Raw genomic sequence first — 20,523 nt, 5'->3', positions numbered from 1 at the left:
GTGTGGAGGTGAAAGACGTGGGTATGGTTCTTAACAAATACTTTGCATCTGTTTTCACAAGAGGGCAATGCAGACATTGCAATCAGAGGAGAGGAGTGTGAAATATTAGATGAAATAAACATAGTGAGAGAGGAAGTATTAAGGGGCTTAGCAACTTTGAAAGTGGCTAATTCCCCAGGCCCAGATGAAATGTATCCCAAGCTGTTTAGAGAAACAAAAGAGGAAATAGCAGAGGCTCTGACCACCATTTTCCAATCCTCTGGCTACAGGTGTGGTGCCAGAGGACTGGAGGACTGTTAACATTGCACCTTTGTTTAAAACAAAGAAAGGGATAAACCGAGTAATTATAGGCCAGTCAGCCTAACCTCGGTGGTGAGAAAATTATTGGAAAAAATCCTGAGGGGCGGGATAAATCTTCATTTAGAAAGACATAGATTAATCAGGGACAGTCAGCATGGATTTGTTAAGGGAAGGTCATGTCTGACTAACTTGATTGAATTTTTTGAGGAAGTAATAAGGAGAGTCGATGAGGGTAGTGCCTTTGATGTAGTGTATATGGATTTTCGCAAGACTTTTAATAAAGTCCCGCATGGCAGACTCGTCATGAAAGTAAAAAGCCCATGGGATCCAGGACAAAGTGGCAAGTTAGATCCAAAATTGGCTCAGCGGCAGGAAGCAAAGGGTAATGATTGATGGGTGTTTTTGTGACTGGAAGGCTGTTTCCAGTGGGGTTCTGCAAGGCTCAGTATTAGATCCCTTGCTTTTTGTGGTGTATATCAATGATTTAGACTTGAATGTAAGGTGTATGATTAAGATGTTTACAGATGATACTAAAATCAGATGTGTGGTTGATAATTGAGAAGAAAGATGTAGACTGCAGGAAGATATCAATGAACTGGTCAAGTGGGCAGAACAATGGCAAACGGAATTCAATCCAGAGAAGTGAGGTAATGCATTTGGGGAGGGCGAACCAGGCAAGAGCATACATATTAAATGGTAGGAAACTGAGAAGTGGAGAGGAACAGAGGGACCTCGGAGTGCATGTCCACAGATCCCTGAAGATAGCAGGACAGGTAGATAAGGTAGTTAAGAAGGCATACAGAATACTTGACTTTATTAGCTGAGGCATAGAATACAAGAGCAGGCAGGTTATGCTTGAACTGTATAAAACACTAGTTAGGCCACAGCTAGAGTACTTTGTGCAGTTCTGGTCACCACATTACAGGAAAGATGTGATTGCACCAGAGGGTAAAGAGGAGATTTACGAGGATGTTGCCTGGAATGGAGAATTTTTGCTATGCGGAAAGATTGGATAAGCTGGGTTTGTTTACTTTGTAACAGGGGGCTGAGGGGAGACTTTATTGATGTGTATAAAATTATGAGGGGCCTGGATAGAAAGGACCCATTTCCCTTGGTGGAGGGGTCAACAACCAGGGGGTTATTGATTTAAAACAATTGGTAGGAAGTTTAGAGGGGATTTGAGGGGAAATTTCTTCACCCAGAGGGTGGTGAGGGTCTGGAACTCACTGCCTGAAAGGGTGGTAGAGGTAGAAACCCTCACCGCATTTAAAAAGTACTTGGATGTGCTCAAAGTACCGTCAGCTACAGGGCTACAGACCAAGAGCTGGAAAGTGGGATTAAGCTGGATAGTTCTTTGTCAGCCAGTGTGGACACATGGGCCAAAATGGCCTCGTTCTGTGCTGCAAATTTCTAGATTTTATATACAGCTCACAGATAAATCCATTGAGGTGACAGCAGGAAGACCCAGAAACCCATAGTTCATTGGGCTTTAATTCTAATTACATAAGTTACTACAATTTGCTTTGAAAAGGCCACAGTACCATCAGATCTTGCACCAATATTCTCTTATCTTATGACATAGTGCAGAAAGTGACTGCTAGAGTGAACATTGGCATTGTACCTTCAGTGGACGAGCAATGGAAACCTGTAAAAATGGAGTTAATGATATTTGCGGCATTTTTCTGGCGTTTCAACAGCTCATTGACGGTGTTATACATTCAGTACGGATGGAGTAGAAAAGAAGTGAAGGAGAATGGCAATATTAATCAAAAATGCCATTTGATCACTAGGCCATAGACAATATAGGGGATGGTGAAAAAGCTGAACCTATTTGGTTAGAATTAAGGAGGCAGAATGGAACTGTTACTCTTTTTGGGAGCATATAACAGACCATTGAACATGAGGAAGGAGGTAGAGGAAGAAGTATGTCGACATAGAATCCTAATTGTCATTTTGGGAAACAACTGGGTGGAGTGTGACCCGTGGAGGCTCCGTGAAATTTTATCTGGAGGTAAAGCCAAAAAGGACCAAAATATTTGGTTTAAAATGATTTTTTGTGGCAGGAGTGCTCCACAAAATTAACATGGAATGGTGCTTCCCCTCTCTCTTCGATTGCCCCCCCTCCACTGCCCAGGTCAGCATCTGGGGCAACAGTTTGCACCGGCCCAAAGCCAGCAAGCTGCAGTGGAAGTAGTTCAGGGAAAATTATTAAAGATTAAGGAGGAGAAAGTGGCCTGGTTTGCATCTCCCATTCGTGCCTACGGGGGGTGTTAACAGGACGCTAAGGGCTTACTGACCGGGCATAGCAAAATCATCGACGCCCTCCAACATCCCTATCGGTTTTGAGCTGGTGCTAAGACTTATCATTTCTTGCGCCCCGTAGATAATGACATCATCATTACTGCCTCGAATGTAATAATCGCTTCCGCCCCCTGCAGCATCGCCGGGTGTCAACAGCGGCAGCTGCAGGAGGCGTTGTTACCTCAGCTGGTCGCTTGGAGAGCGATATTTAAAGGCAGTGGTGTTCAGGTAGGATAAAATGTATTTATGTCCCCATGCTGTTGCCTCCTGCTTTCTTTCCCATCACAATTGCTCAGCCCTGCACTCAGTGCTTGGGGCTGCAATGCGCATATCGCAGGTGCTGTCGCCCAACAGACACAGCCTGAAGATTCATTCAATGCAGCTTTGGTCCTTCCCTTTTAAGGGAGGGAAGGAGCCTGTAAAGAGGACAGCACTACCCCGAACATTACTCAGCGCTTTGCTGACACCACCTGTCACTTCCTTTAGCTCTCTAAGGGAAGTGGTAGCACTTGATTTAGTGGTCCACTTCCCTCTTGGAGCATTAAAGTGGAAGTTCCCAGCCAAATCAAAGCTTTACTGGCCGCCCATACTTTTGTGCTCCCTGAAAAGTTATCGCCCCAAATGGAACGCTATGCAATTTCTAGCCCTATGACATTTGACTGTAAAAGGTCCGTTTCAATGAAATGAAAAGGGAACTAGCCTAGATCAACTGAAAAGAAAAACGGACACTTTAGAACAGGGCACAGAAGAAGTAAAGGTGCTGCAGCAAAAGCTGGAGTTCCAGCAGGCTGATGTTCAGCCTCTATTTACCCGTCAGCTGCCTGGGGACAGTGTCTGTAGCTCCCCGGTCTTATTAAAATTAGGCCGAAGACTAGGGTCGCCAAATTAGGTTGGACGTACTCCTGGATGTTTCATCCAAAGGCATCCTGCATCCAACCACCCGACCCAGTCAAACAGCCTCTTTTCCATCTCCAATATTTTTAAAATCAAATAAACAAAAATGTTCAAAGAAAATGAAGGAAAAAAAATGACCTTTCTCATAAATTGCTCGTAGCATTGTCGAGGAGATTCCTTTAGCTCAGGAGATTCATCTTTAATTACTGGAAACTCCGTAACAATCCTGGAGACCCAATATTGACCGGGCCTCTGGCCTACCTGATCCAGTGCAGGGATCGCTCCCGCCCACACCCCTACCCATTCCGAACGGTTCTCCCCCCACCCCCCCCAGTAAAAGTCGAGTCCTATGACTCTGTCTTGGAGTCCATTTTCTCTAACTGAAAACAATAGCATGTTACATCTCAACGGATATGGTAGCATTGTGGTTATGATACCGGACTACTAATCCAGAGGCCTGGACTGATATTCCAGAGAATGTAACTTCAAATCTCATGATGGCGGTTTGTGAATTTGAATTCAGTTTAAAAAGTCTGTGAATAAAAAGCTAGTATCAGTAAAAAGAGACCATGAAGCTATCAGATAGTCATAAAAACCCAACATATTCATTAAAGCCTTTTTTAGGGAATAAAATCTGCTGTCCTTACCCAATCTGGGTTGTATGTAACTCAAGTCCCACACAAACATTGACTCTTAACTGCCCTCGACAGCGGCTTAGTAAGACACTTGGGGGCCGAAATTGCCATCCGCCTGAAACGGGGCACACGCCCCCTGTTTCTACTGTTGGTGGTTGAGGTGGCTTCTTTAGAGAAATTCCGCTCTTTGTTTTTTTCAGACGGACTGGAAGTCGCTCATAATGGGAGCAGTAGTTGCAGCGGTGAGCACATTAGAGGGGCGTAAGTAGGGGGCGGATGTAGGGAAACACTGCTGTGAGTCATCAGCGTAGCGCTGATGACATCATCATGGCGCAGCGTCATCTTGGCACTCGCCTTCACTTAAAAGGGGAGAGCCTGCGCAATGTTTAAACTTCAGTCCACTGGGCCACCAGGATTTTGGCCAGGCCAGAGGCAAGAGGGGGTGCCAGGCTGCCTGTTGGTGGCCCGGCCGAACCCGGGGACATAATTGTCAGCTCGACATGGCAGTCGGCCTACAAAAAAAAACATGGCGGCAACAGCAGTGTGTCTTCCCCTTTAATGGGAGTCGCACCGCCATTTCAGAAAGCCACAACCTCACTGGACAGACGGAAGAAAACAGGTTTTGCCACCGCCCAGCGGGAGGAAGATTTTCTCAGCAGAATTAAGAGGCCTTAATGAAAGGGGCAATTTCAGCCCCTTAGCTGTATCACCACCTGCTCAGGACAACTAGATGGGCAATAAATGCCAGCCTGGCCAGTGATGCTCACATCCTAAGAATATATTAAAAGCAACATAAATGATGCATATTTAGGCCCTGTGCTCTGCATGAAAACTGAAAAAGTAATTTCTGTGTAAAAGGCGCCATCATATAATCTGATATAATGATTTTACAATAATAATGATTCAGAATGCAGACTATATTCAAAAATAACTAGTTCCCAGGTGCCACACGAGGTCCAAGAATTCATTACACTGAAGAGCAGGTTAAAAAGAGCATTTATTTTCTGTCCAATATGATATTTTCATCCATTCTTCTGTCTTTCTTTGCCTTTTACATGCCTCTCCAAATACTTGGTCACAAAAGAACTATACGGAGATACCAACATAAGTACGATTGATCCCACTCAGACACTTTTATTAAACTTGGCTCCTTGAAGTTTTTTCCCTTCGGTCCGAATACCCGTCACATGCTCAAAAGGCTATGCATTTGGCAAACCACAAATAAATTAAACAAAAAAACACAAATGTCATTACCACTTGACAAAATGTAATAGCTCTTGACACAGAACAAATGACAGCAACATTCTTTCAGCAAACTAGCAACCACTGATTCCTTAAACATGCAGATACAGTAGGAATTGAAACATCTGAATCATTTAAGACACTTATTTAATGCAGGATTTTGAAATGTATCACTGCTGTGTCTTAAAGCTACTCGTCTACAATCTATCATGTGCATGTTGCTTTCCTTACTCCCACACATATTTGATGTACAATTCTACTATTAACCCTGACATTATTTACCACATGGGCACATTAACCCTGTGAGATGTTGGTTTGAATGACAGAGGCGACTCCCCCTGCTAAAGACTGTTTTCATAAATAATGTACAGTAACGCCAATCAATAATGATGCTAAAATATGTTAACCCTTCTACTTTTGTTTCACTGGATTTGAAGTTAGAACAGTTCACTTTCAGTGATCAGTAACCAGCTACATGACATGTAGAATTTTAATTTTAGCCATGATAGAGCACAGCTCCACAGAAATTACAATCTTCAAGTTGCATTGACCATTTACCTGTGAAAAACAGCACAGCAAAATGTCAACTATGCTTGCCACCTGGGTATTAAATATTTACTGCTTCATTTAAATTAGTGGAATGGTGATGAATGGAACATATAATGCCATTTGTTTATCATTAGCATGGAGAGAAACATACTAAAGTGTAGTAGGGCGGGCAAATGATGCAAACACAATGTAGCACAACCAAATTCAGATGAACTCAATCCCAGTGAAGAAACAGGTCTCCCCAAAAAAATCCCTTTCGGCATTTATTCGTAAACATCTCTCTTCATAAATAACGTAAATGTCTCCTTCGTATCACCATGTCTAATTGAAGCTGAAATAGAAAGAATGGATCGTACACAGCACTGAGAAGATGAAAGTGTTTTGGGGTTGATAACATTAGGAGCTCTGTGGCTCAGCCATCAGATACAGGTGGAGTAACCCAGCCATATTTCTCATGTGTCTTCACCAAACTTTTAAATGTCGCTTCAGCTTCTTTGCGCGTGAAGGCTTTCTTTGTCTTCCCCACTTTTCTGCAAATTCGACCCTATGTCAGATGAAGAAAACACAAAATAAAATGGATCAGGTACTTTTGTGCACTGAAATGATAGGAAGCAACCAATTTTCACAATGTTTAAAGGGGCACCCTTACCATGAAAGGTGTTTGTAAAGAAAGCTTGGCCAAACATTTTTTCCAGGAGACAGTACTCCTTTAACCCTATCAGAAACCCCTGAAGACAGTAGGATTTTGATGTGTAGCATACATTGGCGGGCAATGGGTGGAGCGATTGCGATGTCACCAGCGAGAGGCTTGAACCATTTTGATCTTGTATGTCATTTAAATTTGACAGACGAGGTGCCCACGCATTTCCAGCGCTGAAAGGCAGCTCGCTGATTGAGAGGATGCCAATTAATTGAGCCAAGCCATTAGAGGACTCTTAGAGGGCAAGCTGATCGATGGTGGGTGATAAGTGGCTGTTTGATACAGGTATTTCATGAGGTGAAGAGAAGTGGCATAAAAATTTACACTATTTTTCTCTACTGGATGGTTCATTAAAACACCGCTCTATTTTGCCACACTGCTGCACCTCAGTGACATTAATGGCATCCATTTGGTTAAATACACCAGCATAATTGTGGGTAATGCATTTCAGGTGCTGATGTATGCAGTGAGGTAAAAGAGGCATGACCTTGTTGACACTCAAGGGCATCCCACCTGAAGAGGAATCACTGGAAACACCTGGAAAGAGATAGCTAACTGGGTGTTTGCTTTCTGTATCACCAAGAGCACCTGGCTGCAAATGTGGAAGAAGGTGGCAGACTTGAGGAAAAATGGCAATGTAATGTTACTCGGCAGATTACTGCAGCAATTATCTCTCCCATGTACGCATGCCGCAAAGTGTTTCCTCAGAACATGTTACTCGTGCACTGCTCACCTCTTCTTAGCTGCTATGCAACCTTCCAGCCGTTTGAATCTTAGCATGCATGGTTATATAGCAGCATGGTGCATGATGCCAGTTACAGTTCAAACTGTTATCACAAATCAATTTTAATGGTGCCTTACATAAGTCCTTCCAACACACCATAGCTGAATATTCAGTTATCGACACACATTGTGGGCTGCAGGATAACCAAAGGGATGCCATTAATGTCACTGAGGTACAGCAGTGTGGCAAAATAGAGCAGTTGTATCATACTTCTATTTGGTGGCAAAGGCGGATTTAAAGTTCGGTGGGATTTCTGCCTAAAAATCAGAAAATGGCTGCCTGAATGCCAATGCATGAATAATTAAACCCTTTCACAGAAACATGCTGGTGGAAATGTTCTCATTGGAATTTCTAAGCTCACAATATAGTTAGATACTAACTTCAAAAAAGAAAATGATATGCCATAGCCACTGTTTGTGATTTTCAAGGAGGCACTGGTTATAGGTATTATTGAAGACGATGTTGGGTTGAAGTTGCAATGCCTACTTCACAATTAAATAGCTTTCCAATTTTGCACTTTCCCAATATTTTAAAGTAATAATGATTTTTCATTCTCTTTAAAGAACTTAATCAGCATCGATGTCTAAGATTTCAGTTGGACATTTTGAAATGTATTTTAAGAGTCCAGAATTACCAAAAATATTGCTTATTATTTTTTTCTAATGTACATACTTTTCTATGAATCAGGTGCCATCAATGTAAGGAAACCAATAATCGAAATTCAAACACTTTTGGCACCAGGTGTCAGTATCAAGTTCTCTTAAGTTAAGTATAACACAATGCAAATGCCGAGTAAATGTAAGTATCTTCATAAAACACCACCATATAAATTAATTCCTCAGACTATCAGAACACCTCCACTGTGTCAGAGAACAATTCGGTTTATTACCCATGCAACCTTCCTGAGAGATACAGTTAACATAGTGGTAGCAGCTCCCTCTGTGCTATCTTTAACACTTGCTTAACATATTTTCTCTGTTCATTATTTTAATCAAGTCAATCTATTTTAAAAAATGGGTTAATAACTGTGCTAAAATTTAAAGCATGTGCATTTTCCAGTCCACTAAACAGTGCAGAGGAAATTAAACTCATGTCAAATAAATTTCAATACACAATTCCAACTAATTTATATTCTGTTCTATGGAGTTAAATATCAATGGATGTAATTAAACAGCAAATGCAAAGTAAGAGATTGAGTGATGCAGTGGATCCATCACGATACACTGGCACTAACGTTGAGGTAAACAACATATTGAATTATAGCACTAAAGTGTTCATTTTTCAACTTTGCACTCCCCTCAGGGAATTCTGCCTGCTGGGATCACGTATTGAAAATGCAGACATGCACTGTGCAAGATTTCAGATCCAGTTATCATGTGTAGTGTGTGCCTGAATTCCCAACAGGCATTCCTGCTGAGCGAAACTCTCAAATCCGTGCGCAATGTTAGAAAATGACCCCTTCAAAATAAAGTTCACTCAGTGGAAAGAAGCAGAGGTTATTGACGCTAAATTGTTATTATTTAGGTTAAAGAATATTGATGGCATATTTTGATGAATGACCACTGAATTAGACTTGGAATTCACAGGAGGAATGACCACAAATGAAGCACAGTGTTAAAGTGGATATTCTCCCAAATAGGTGGAGGTTTTTTTTACGATTGTTGAGACATGGATAAAGGATATTTGACCCCATTCCCATTGAGGTTAGGGATCTGTCAGTATTAAAGATTTTTTTTTTTTTTTTAAGTACTTTCCAATCAATTAATTTTCTTTCATGAAGGTATATGCCAGGAATTTCCTTGAGGCTGCTCGTGCTCTGCTGCCACACCATGCAATGTCATTTTCAAACAGTGTGGGAGAAGCCTTGATGAAATTCCCAGCAATAGACTCATACTGCAGTACATGGGCACCAGCAATCCTTGGGCACTCAGCTCATGTGGCCAACACTTATGTGGAAGTCCAGACAAGTAGGTATCCCAACTGAGCCTAATCCTGCCTTCAAACAACATCCATACGTGCATACTTTGGAACAAGGATCACCGGATAATGATCAAAAACAAATTTTATTTGATTTCCCACCCCCAAACTCAGAGGTACTGAACCCAATTGTACAGTCTCCTGACATTGGTTGTTGATGCTCCAAGTTGACACTGTTTACATGTCAACTTTATCCCACCATACGATCTCAGACTTTAACTCTGGACTTTCATGTTGTATCCTCTGTTTTCTGTTCATGACCAGGACTTGCCTCTCCTAATCTTTGCCTATGCAACCTGAATTACCTGTGTGTACATTTGTGTTCACAATTTGGCTGTTGCTCTGGACCCAAAACCTTCTTCTCTAGGTCTCTCCTTGGGCCCTTCTCTCCTGTCTCCTCCCCTTCATGTCACTCAGTCATGCCAACTTTAATTTCTCCCTTTCAGACCCTTTGCCCCGCAGGTGTACTCCTATGCCAATCAACTCTCCTGGTGCCTTTCCAGGCTTGAAGCCCCCTTCGATAAGCCCACAGCCACCTTTAGTACCTCTCTCGGCATTCTCCAAATGGCCCACTCAGGCACCCGTTGCTGCCTCTTCAATCACTTACCTTCCTGCCCAATGCGGTTGCTAATTTCGCCAACCTCCTTCTTGAACCTTTCATCCCACCCACCACTACCTCAATGCACTCTGCCAGCCGATCAAAAAGCAACAACACTTTTTGCATTTCCCTCCAGAATGTCTGTTCACTGTCAAAAAATACACTTGTTGGGATGATTACATTAACTTTGTGGCTTTGGCCAACCTGGCTATGCTTTCCACCATCTGTCCACCCAAAGCAATGCAGCCCTTATCATCATATCACACTTTAGTTTCTCCCCTTACTCCACTGGTACCTTCTCTTTCTATTACCTCACCTGGTTGCACTGCTCATTTTTCGTTTAAAAACATGTTCTCTTCCATCCCCAATATCAGGCCTTGCTCCTCTCTGTCAAAACTGTTCACTTCTCCAGGATTATCTGGCAGAACAATGATAGCCTCTGTCTTCTATTCTTCACTACCAACTGGCTCGTTAAACCCCTTGCCCACATTTCTCCATTCTCACCTCCAACAATGCACCCCTCGCCACGTATTCCCCCTTCCGGCTGCCCACCAAGCCAAACCTTCCCTAAGGCTCACCCCTGCCCTAGCAATGAACTCACATCTTTCTATAGTTTCTCTCCTATTTCCTCCATATGAACCATCTCCTGCTCCCTTTGCCCCATTCACACTAAACATCAATCCATTCAACATCCCTTCCTGGTCCCTGAGAATGGTGTAAATGGTTCCCTCTCCTCAGCTATTGGTCCCTCCCTTTCAAATCCACCATCATAAGAACATAAGAAATAGGAGCAAGAATAAGTCATACGGCCCCTCAAGCCTGTTCTACCATTCAATACGATCACGACTGAACTTCTACATCCAACTCCACTTTCCCGCCCTATCCTCATATCTCTTAAATTTCCTTAGTGCCCCAAAATCTATCGCTCTCCGTCTTGAATATACTCATCGACTGAGCATCTACAGCCCTCTGGGGTAGAGAATTCCAAAAATTCACAACCCTCTGAGTGAAGAAATTTCTCCACATCCTAAATGTCCGATCCCTTATCCTGAGACTATGACCCCTAGTTCTGGACTCGCCAGCCAAGGGAAATAAACTCTCAGCATCTACCCTGGAAAGCCCGCGAAGAATAAAATCACCTCTCATTCTTCTAAACACCAGAGAATATAGGCCCAATTTACTCAATCTCTCCTCATAGCACAGCCCTCTCATCCCAGGAATCAATCTGGTGAACATTTGTTGCATCCCGCCAAGGTAAGTGTGGCCCAGTAACCTCTGTCGGCTGCTTCCCGCGGGAAATCGAGATGAAAAAGTTAAAGATGCGCACCTACCTGTTCCTGCTGCACCCACGCGAGCTCCCGGTCCTGAGGCCTCCACTGACTGCGTATGCACGTCAGGACGAGTGCAGGGCTGGAGCTGCAGTCACATGGTTCTGGGCAGCCAATCCACGTAAAGTATATTCTCATTCATAATAAAGGGAACTCCATAAGTTGAAGTTCCCATTATTATGAATGAGAACCCCCCCCCCAAATACACAAAACTCTAATAAAAAAATAGAAAGTACAGCACATATTTTTATTAATTTAAATTAAAGTTATTTATGTATTATAAAAAATATATATTTTTCCGATTTTTAAATTTAAAAAAAATTATAGTTTAAAATAACTTACCGTAGTGGGGAGGGTTTTTAACAATTAAATGTGTTTTAAAAATTTTATTTTATAATGTTTTAGTGTATTTTAAAACTCTTACACCTGTAAAAGTAGGCTGTGCGCCTGCTTTTATCAGGCACAAGAGTTTTCAAGACATCCGCTGGGCAAGATATAGGTAAATACCGCAATCTTGCCCATGCGAATGTCCTGGATGCGGAGGATCAGCTTGACAGATCGGAAAAGCCGGTTTTCAGTGTATGCGCATTGTGCACTGAAAACCGGCTTTTGTGATGCCTTCCCGGGTCCGTACACGCTCCGTACGGACCTGGGAGGCAGGAATTTCTGGGCCATTATCTTTCGTTAGGTAAGGAGACCAAAACTGTACACAGTACTCCAGGGGCGGTCTCACCAAAACCCGATATAATTGCAGCAAGACTTTCTCACTCTTATACTCCAAACCCCTTTCCATAAAGGCTAACATACGATTTGCCTTCCTAATTGATGCTGTACCTATGTGTTAACTTTCTGGGATTTGTGTACAAGGACCCCCTCCCCCCCCCAAATCCCTCTGCATACCAACATTTACTAGTCTCTCTCCATTTAAAAAATATTCTGCTTTTCTATTTTTCTTACCAAAGTGGATAATTTCACATTTCCCCACATTATACTCCACCTTCTTGCTCAATCACTACATCCCTTTGCAGCCTCTTTGCATCCTTCTCACAGCTTACTTGCTCACCTAGCTTTATATTGTCAATAAATTTGGATATATTGCACTCAGTTCCCTCATCTAATTCATTGATATAGATTGTAAATAGCTGAGACCCAAGCACTGGTCCTTGTGGCACTCCACTAGTTACAGCCTGCCATCCCGAAAATGACACATTTTTTCCTACTCTGTTTCTGTCCGTTAACCAATTCTCAATTCATGCTAATATATTACTACCAATCTCATGAGACCTAATCCTGTGTAACCTCTTGTGTGGCAACTTATCGAATGCCTTCTGAAATTCCAAAAATTCTACATCCACTGGTTCCTTCCTTATCTACCCTCAAAAATCTCTAATAGATTCATCAAATATGATTTCCCGTTCATAAAACCATGTTGACTCTGCCTAATCATATTTTAATTTTCCACATGCCCGGTTGCCAAGTCCTTAATAATAGATTCTAGCACTTTCCCTGCTACTGTTATGAGGATAACTGGCCTATAGTTCCCTGTTTTCTTTCTCGTTCCTTTAATGAACAGTGGGGTTACATTCGCTACCTTCCAATCCACATTCTAGAATCAAGGGAATTCTGGAAGATCTAAAGCAATGCATCCACTATCTCTGCGGCCACCTCTTTTAAAACCCTAGGGTGTCGGGGATTAGTCGGTTTTAAGTCCTATTCATTTCTCCAGTACTTTATTTTCACTAATGTTAATTGCTTTAAGTGCCTCACTCTCATTACAATTTGCTCTTTGTGTCTTCTACTGTGAAGACAGACACAAATGGCCGGAATTTTCTGAGTTAAGAGCGGGTGGGGGGAGAAGTGAAAGTTGAAAATTGTGAAACCCATCCATTTTCACCTTTCACTCAGGCGGGAGGTGGGGACGGGCTGACAATCTGTACCAAGAGGCGGGTTGGCAATTTAAATAATATCCTGGGGCCTGGGATTCCTGGTGGCTGCAACACGGCGGCCTCAGCCTTGGGGAGCAATGCTTGTGAGTTGGGAGGAGCAGGATTGCTTCCTCCCATCCCCCAAGCTCCCCCACCATCAGCCTGGCCCTCACCGGGTTCGGGGATCCGACCCCCAGGGATTGGATCCCCACTCTGGGTCTGGAACACCCCTCTGGCCCCCGGGATCGCGATTCAGCGAAGGGGTTGGGAATTGGAACCCCCCCGGGATTGCAACTCTTACCCCCCCTCCCCCACCCCAGGTCTGGAATACCCCACCCCGGGGATTGTACCCCCTCCCCGGGCTTGGACACCCCCACCATCCTGGGTTCAGGACTTGGCTGTTGCCTCGGCCTCCTTCTCCGCGTTCCCCGCACGAATGGAAGCCAGCCTGTCAATCAGGCTGATTTCTGGGTGGGGAACCCACCCGACGTCGCACGCGCGCTGTGAAGTTAAAATGCCACAGCGTGCCTGGAAACCCGACCTTCCAGGTTTCCCGCCGTCTCTCGGGTCCCCTAGCACCATGTGGGTCACAGAGTCATTACGGCACAGATGGAGGCCATTTGGCCCATCGAGTCCATATCGACTTTCTAAAGAGCAATCCAGTCAATCCCATTCCCCCATAGCCCTGCAAGTTTATTTCCCTCAAGTGCCTATCGAATTTCCTTTTGAAATCATTGATCATCTCCACTTCCACCACCCATGTCGGCAGCGTGTTCCAGGTCATTACCACTCGCTAGGAATAAAAGTTCTTCCTCACATCCCCCCTGTATCTCTTGCCCAAAACCTTAAATCTGTGTCCCCTAGTCCTTGTGCCATCAGCTGATGGGAGCAGCCTTTCTCTGTCTACCTTATCCAACCCGTCATAATCTTATACACCTCTATCAAATCTCCCCTCTACCTCCTTTGCTCCAAGGAGAACAACCACAGCTTCTCCAACCTAACCTTGTAGCTAAAATCCCTCATCCCTGGAACCATTCTGGTAAATCTCCTCTGCACCCTCTCAAGGACCTTTACATCCTTCCTAAATTGTGGTGACCAGAACTGGATGCAATAGTCTAGTTGTGGCCTAACCAGAGCTTTATAAAGATTCAGCATAATGTCCCTGATTTTGTATTTAATACCTCTATTTATGAAGCCCAAGATCCCATATACTTTGCTAACTACTCTCCCAATATGTCCTGCCACCGTCAAAGATCTATGCACATGAATCCTCAGGTCCCTCTGTCCCTGCACACTCTTTAGAACTGTGCCATTAAGTCTATATTGCCTCTCCCTATCCTTCTGCCAATATGCATCACCTCACACTTCTCTAATAAATTCCATCTGCCACTTGTCTGCACATTCTGCTAGCCTATCTCTGACCTGTTGCAGTCAATTGGTATCATCCTCACTGTTTGCCACACCTCCAAGTTTGGTACCATCGGCAAATTTTGAAATTTTACTCTGTATTCCAGTATCCAAGTCATTTATATATATGTGTATTTAAAATAAAAAGCAGTGGTCCTAGCACTGACCCTTGGGGACCACCACGGTCTACCATCCTCCAGTCTGAAAAACAACCATTTACCACAACCTGCTGTTTTCTGTCCTTAAGCTAATTTTTTATCCAAGGTGACCCTCCTATTCCATGAGCCTCAATTTTGTTAACCAGCCTTTTATGTGGCACTTTGCCAAGCACTTTCTTAAAATCCATACAGACAACATCCACTGCATTCCCTTCATCAACCTTCTGTTACTTCATTGAAAAGTTCAATCAGATTAGTCAAACATGATTATGGCAAGCCCTTCCGCTATCTCCACCCCCACTTCCCTTAGCAACCTGGGATGCAAGTCATCCAGACCAGGCGACTTATCCAGCCTTTCCAGTACATTCTGCCCATCAATTTTCACCCCATCCATTACCTCTACCACCTCCGCTTCTACCGATATTTTGTCAGCATCCTCTTCCTTAGTAAACACCGATACAAAGTACTCATTAAGTATTCTAGCCTTGTCCTGTGCCTTTAAGCATACATCATCATCTTTGTCCCTAATAGGCCCCACCCCACCCCTTACTACCCGCTTACTATTTACATGCTGGTAGAAGATTTTTGGGTTCCCTTTTATGTTAACTGCAATTCTATTCTCATATTCTGTCTTTCCCAGTCTTATTTTCCTCTTCACTTCCCCTCTTAACTTATTGTATTTGGCCTAGTTCTCACTTGAAAAATTCACCTGACATGCATCATACACACGCTTTTTGTTAATTCATCATCTTCTCCATCTCCCTCGTCATCCAAGGAACCCTGGCTTTGGTTCCCTTACTTTTCCCTCTTGTTGGAATGTACCTAGCCTGGACCTGAAACATCTCCTCCATTGTTCTGTTACAGCTTTTCCGGTCAATCTTTAGTTCCATTTTACCCTGGCTAGATCCCCTCTCATCCCGTTTACGTTAACTCTCTTCCAATTTAGAAGTTCCACTTTAGATGGGTAGGACCCAGGAAAATACAGCTCATAATATTTGTTTAACGTCTCAGCCATTTCCTTATTCCACAATATAATTTCTCCTATTTCTGACCCTAAGGGACCCACGTTTACTTGCGCTAATTTCTTTTTTACACACTTGTAAAAGCTCTTACAATCTGTTCTTTTATTTTTGCTAGTTGACTCTCATATTCTATTTTCTCCCTCTAGCAATTTCTTGGTCATCCTTTTGCTGATTTTTAAAACCGTGCCAATCCTCAGGCTTACTACTCTTTTTGGCAACATTGTAAGCCTCTTTTAATCTAATACTATCCTTAACTTCTCTAGTTAGCCATGGCTGTACCACTTTTCTAGTGGATTTTTTATTCCTCAATGGAATGTACATTTATTGAGAATTATTAATTATTTCTTTAAATGTTTGCCATTACTTATCTACATCATATCTTTTAATCTAATTCCCAACAACCTCGGCCAACTCACCCCTCTGTAATTGGCTTTATTTAAATTTAAGATCCAATCACGTCACTCTCAAACATAATATGAAATTCTATCATATTTGGATTACTCGTCCCCATCCTTTACCATGAGATTACTAATTAACCCTGTCTGACTACACAATACTAGAATAGAATCGTAGAATCGTTACAACATAGTAGGAGGCCATTCGTCCCATTGAGCCAGTGCCAGCTCTCTGCAAGAGCATTTCAGCTAGACCCAATCCTCCACCCTTTCCTCGTAGTGTTGCAATTTGTTTTCCTTCAGCTACTTATCTAATTCCCTTTTGAAAGCCATGATTTAATCTGTATTCACCACCCTTTCAGGTAGTACATTCCAGAACATAAGCACTCGCTGCGTAAAAAAGGTTTCCCTCATGTTGTCTTTGGATCTTCTGCCAATCACCTAAATCGGTTTCCCCTGGTTCTCGACCCTTCCGCCAATGGAACTCTTTAGTATCTCTTTATCTGCTCTGTCTAGACCCCTCATGATTTTGAACAACTCTATCAAATCTCCTCTCAATCTTCTCTGCTCTGAGAACAATCCCAGTTTCTCCAGTCTATCCGCACAACTGAAGTCCATCATTCCTGGAACCATTCTTGTAAATCTTTTCTGCACCCTCTTTAAAGCCTTCACATCCTTCTTAAAGTCCGGTGCCCAGAATTGGACACAATACTCCAATTGTGGCCGAACCAATGTTTTGTTAAGGTTCATTATAACTTCCCTGCTTTTGTACTCTATGCCTCTATTTATAGAGCCCACGATCCTGTATGCTTTTTTAACCGCTTTCTCAATCTGCACTGCCACCTTCAACAAATTGTGCACAAATACTCCCTTGTCTCTTTGTTCATGCACCCGCCTTTAGAATTGTACCCTTTAGTTTATATTGCCTCTCCTCATTCTTCCTACCAAAATGTATCACTTCACATATTAAACTTCATCTGCCACGTCTACCCAGTCTACCAGCCTGTCGATGTCCGCTTGTAGTCTATCCCTATCCTCCTCACTATTCATCATACTTCCAAGTTTTCTGTCATTTGCCCTGTACACCCAAGTCCAAATCATTAATATATATCAAGAAAAGCAGTGGTCCTACTACCGATCCCTGGGTAACATCACTGTATACCTTACTCCAGTCTGAAAAACAACTGTTCACTATTACTCTCTGTTTCCTGTCACTTAGCCAATTCGTATCCATGCCACTACTGTTCCTTTTATTCCATGGGCTTCAACTTTGCTGGCAAGCCTATTATGTGGTACTTTATCAAATGCCTTTTGGAAGTCCATATACACTGCGTCAACCACATTGCCCTCATCAACCCTCTCTGTTACGTTTTCAAAAAATTCAATCAAGTTAGTTAAACATGATTTGCCTTTAAAAAATCTGTGCTGGCTACCCTTAATTAATCCACACTTGTCCAAGTAACTGTTAATTTTGTCCCAGATTATCATTTCTAAAAGCTTCACCACTACCGAGGTTAAGCTAACTGGCTTGTAGTTGTTGGGTTTATCCTTACACCCTTTTATGAACAAGTGTGTAAAATTTGCAAATTCCAGTCCTCTGACACCACCCTCATATGCAAGGAGGATTAGAAGATTATGGCCAGTACCTCTGCAATTTCCACCTTTACTTCCCTCAATATCCGAGGATACATCCCAACCGGTCCTGGTGACATATTTACTGTAAGTACAGCCAGCCTTTCTAGTACCTCCTCTTTATCAATTTTTATCTCATCCAATATCTCCACTACCTCCTCTTTCACTGTTACTTTGGCAGCATCTTCTTCCTTTGTAAAGACAGATACAAGGTAGTGATTTAGGACCTCAGCCATGCCCTCTGCCTACATGCATAAGCCTCCTTTTTGATCCCTAATCGGCCCCACCCCTCCTTTTACTACCCGTTTACTATTTATATGCTAGAGAATTTTGGATTCCCTTTTATGTTAGCATCTAGACCTAACATAGCTTGTTCCCTTGTTGATTCCTCGAAATGTTGTTCTATAAAACTGTCTCGATTGCATTCCATGAACTCCTCAAAGTTACTTTTGCCAAATTGGTTTGCCCAGTTTATGTAAAGATTCCCAGGATTATTGCATTACCCTTGTAATATTCTGCTCTAATTTCCTGATTTATACTCTGTCCAAAACTATGATTACTGTTAGGGGGACCTATAAACTATTCCCACCAGTGTTTTCTGCCCTTTGTTATTTCTTAGCTCCACTCATTCTGATTTTACATCCTGTTTGTCTGGACTAAAATCTTTTCACCCTACAATCTTTATCTCATCCTTTAATATCAGGCCGACCCCACCTTCTTTTCCATTTTGCCTATCTTTTCTAAAAGTCACGTACCCTGAAATAATTAGTTCCCCATTTTGGTCACCCTGCAACCATGTCTCAGTGATGTCTACAAGATCAAATCCATTTATCTCAATTTATGCCATTAATTGATCCATCTTGCTACAGCACCTTTAATGTTAACTTTTTACTATTTTTCCATTTTATTATTCGACTTCATGTTGTTTGCTAAATTAAAGGATTGCAGCATTGAGGCAGCGCTAAATGCGCTGTGAGTGGTTGAGCGCCTCAGCAGGGGGCCTAAGGTCGTGCGAGGTTAGCACCACTTAAAGCTAGCCTGCATTACTTAAAGCCAGCCAGCACCTCTTTAAAGGGGCGGTGTATTCAGGCTGGAGCAGGTGCTGGGAAAGTCTCTGACCTGCAAGAACACTGACTAATGGTGCAACGGGGGAAAGAGTGTATTCCAAGTTTCTCAGACACGTCACTGGAGGCCTTGGTGTAGTAGGTGGGGAGGATGAGAGATCCTCTATCCACAGAGGGCCAGGAGGCCCTCCAAACAAACACTACGAGGACAGTGAGAGCAGGTTGCCGTGGCGGTCAATGCCAGAAATCACCTACCAATAATCTCTATCAAAATGGACTCATACCTCACATTCATAGCTTCACCTCACCCTCATTCACTTTACACTGCTACAAACCTCATACCCACATCTCACAGCTTGCATACAGTCAGCTATTCAACCAAGACAGGTACATCATTGAAACACATTACACCACACTCACTGCAACACTTCCCTTTCTCTTGCAGGACTGGATGATGCACAACCGATAGCAGCAGGAGTTAACCGGCGGGGGACAGGTGTGGCTGCATGACCTTACCCTGATGGAGGAGACGGTGGTCTCCACCATTGGAGCAGCCACTGCTGAGAACGTGACCAGCGGCAAGGCTGAAGAATCGAAGATGACGGTATCCTCATATTTAATCCTCTTTCTCACATCCCACTTCCCCCTCATCCCAGAATCACTTCTAATTTAGCAGAGATTGTTGGTAGGTGAGTGATGGGGTGTGGTGCATTGAGCAGTGTGTGAAGCTAGTGGAGCAGTTGGGGAAATATAGCATTTGAAGATGAATTCACTGACCATGACCACTTATGTGACGTTATTGAACTATTTGTGGCAATTCATCTAGGTCCCCGGGGGTTGACTTCTGACAGTGTCAGCTGTGCCTCAGTGGGTAGCAGACTCGCCTCTGAATTAGAAGGTTGTGTGTTCCAAGTCCCACTCCAGGAATTTGAGCACATAAAAAATCTAGGCCGACACTCCAGTGAAGTGTTGAGGGAGTGCTACACTGTCAGAGGTTGCCGTATTTCAGATGAGACGTTAAACCGAGGCCCTGTCTGTTCTCTCAGGTAGACATAAAAGATCCCATGGCACTGAAGAGCAGGGTAGTTATCCCTGGTGTCCTAGCCACTATTTATCCCTTAATCAACATAACAAAAGCAGATCATCTAGTCATTATCACATTGCTGTTTGTGGAAGGATGCTATGTGCAAATTGGATGCCGCATTTCGCACATTCCAACAGTGACTGCACTCCAAAAAAAGTACTTCTTTGGCTGTAAAGCGCTTTGAGACGTCCGGTGGTTGTGAAAGGTGCTATATAAATTTAAGTCTTTCTTTTTTACAAGCTGCAGATGGTGAAAGCATGCACCACTTGCTTTCCCACACCCCTCGCTTTATCACAACCCTACCCAGGTGCCTTTATCCTTTCAGATAGCCAAGAACTGCAACCTGGCCAGGCAGTGGTGGAGGAGCAAGAACTGGAAGAGGAAGGCGGCAGTGATGATAAAGACACAGCACCATCACTCCATTTCACACTCACAGCGCAGATACTGACACTCCGCATACTTTACAGGACAGCTTAGAGGCAGGATCTGCACGGAGAGACATCGGGCTTGAATGGCCTGCAGCCAGGC

The 20,523-nt window shown here is 43.2% G+C and overlaps 1 protein-coding gene across 3 annotated transcripts in view; it reads right to left on the bottom strand.

Moving 5' to 3' along the window:
• Positions 1 to 5,109: 5,109 nt before the first annotated feature.
• Positions 5,110 to 20,523, bottom strand: part of ube2ql1 (ubiquitin conjugating enzyme E2 QL1) — a 48,665-nt gene continuing 33,251 nt past the window's right edge. For 2 of the 3 annotated variants that reach the window (XM_070879905.1, XM_070879906.1), the window contains one exon: positions 5,110 to 6,465. In XM_070879905.1, the coding sequence (XP_070736006.1) occupies positions 6,334 to 6,465 (132 nt within the window). In that variant the 3' untranslated portion in view covers positions 5,110 to 6,333. The remainder of the gene's footprint in view (positions 6,466 to 20,523) is intronic. The other variant, XR_011593233.1, reaches the window with a different exon arrangement.

This window comes from Pristiophorus japonicus, chromosome 5, assembly GCF_044704955.1.
Source record: "Pristiophorus japonicus isolate sPriJap1 chromosome 5, sPriJap1.hap1, whole genome shotgun sequence".
Lineage (NCBI taxonomy): Eukaryota > Metazoa > Chordata > Chondrichthyes > Pristiophoridae > Pristiophorus > Pristiophorus japonicus.
This window is presented reverse-complemented; position numbering and strand designations above follow the sequence as displayed.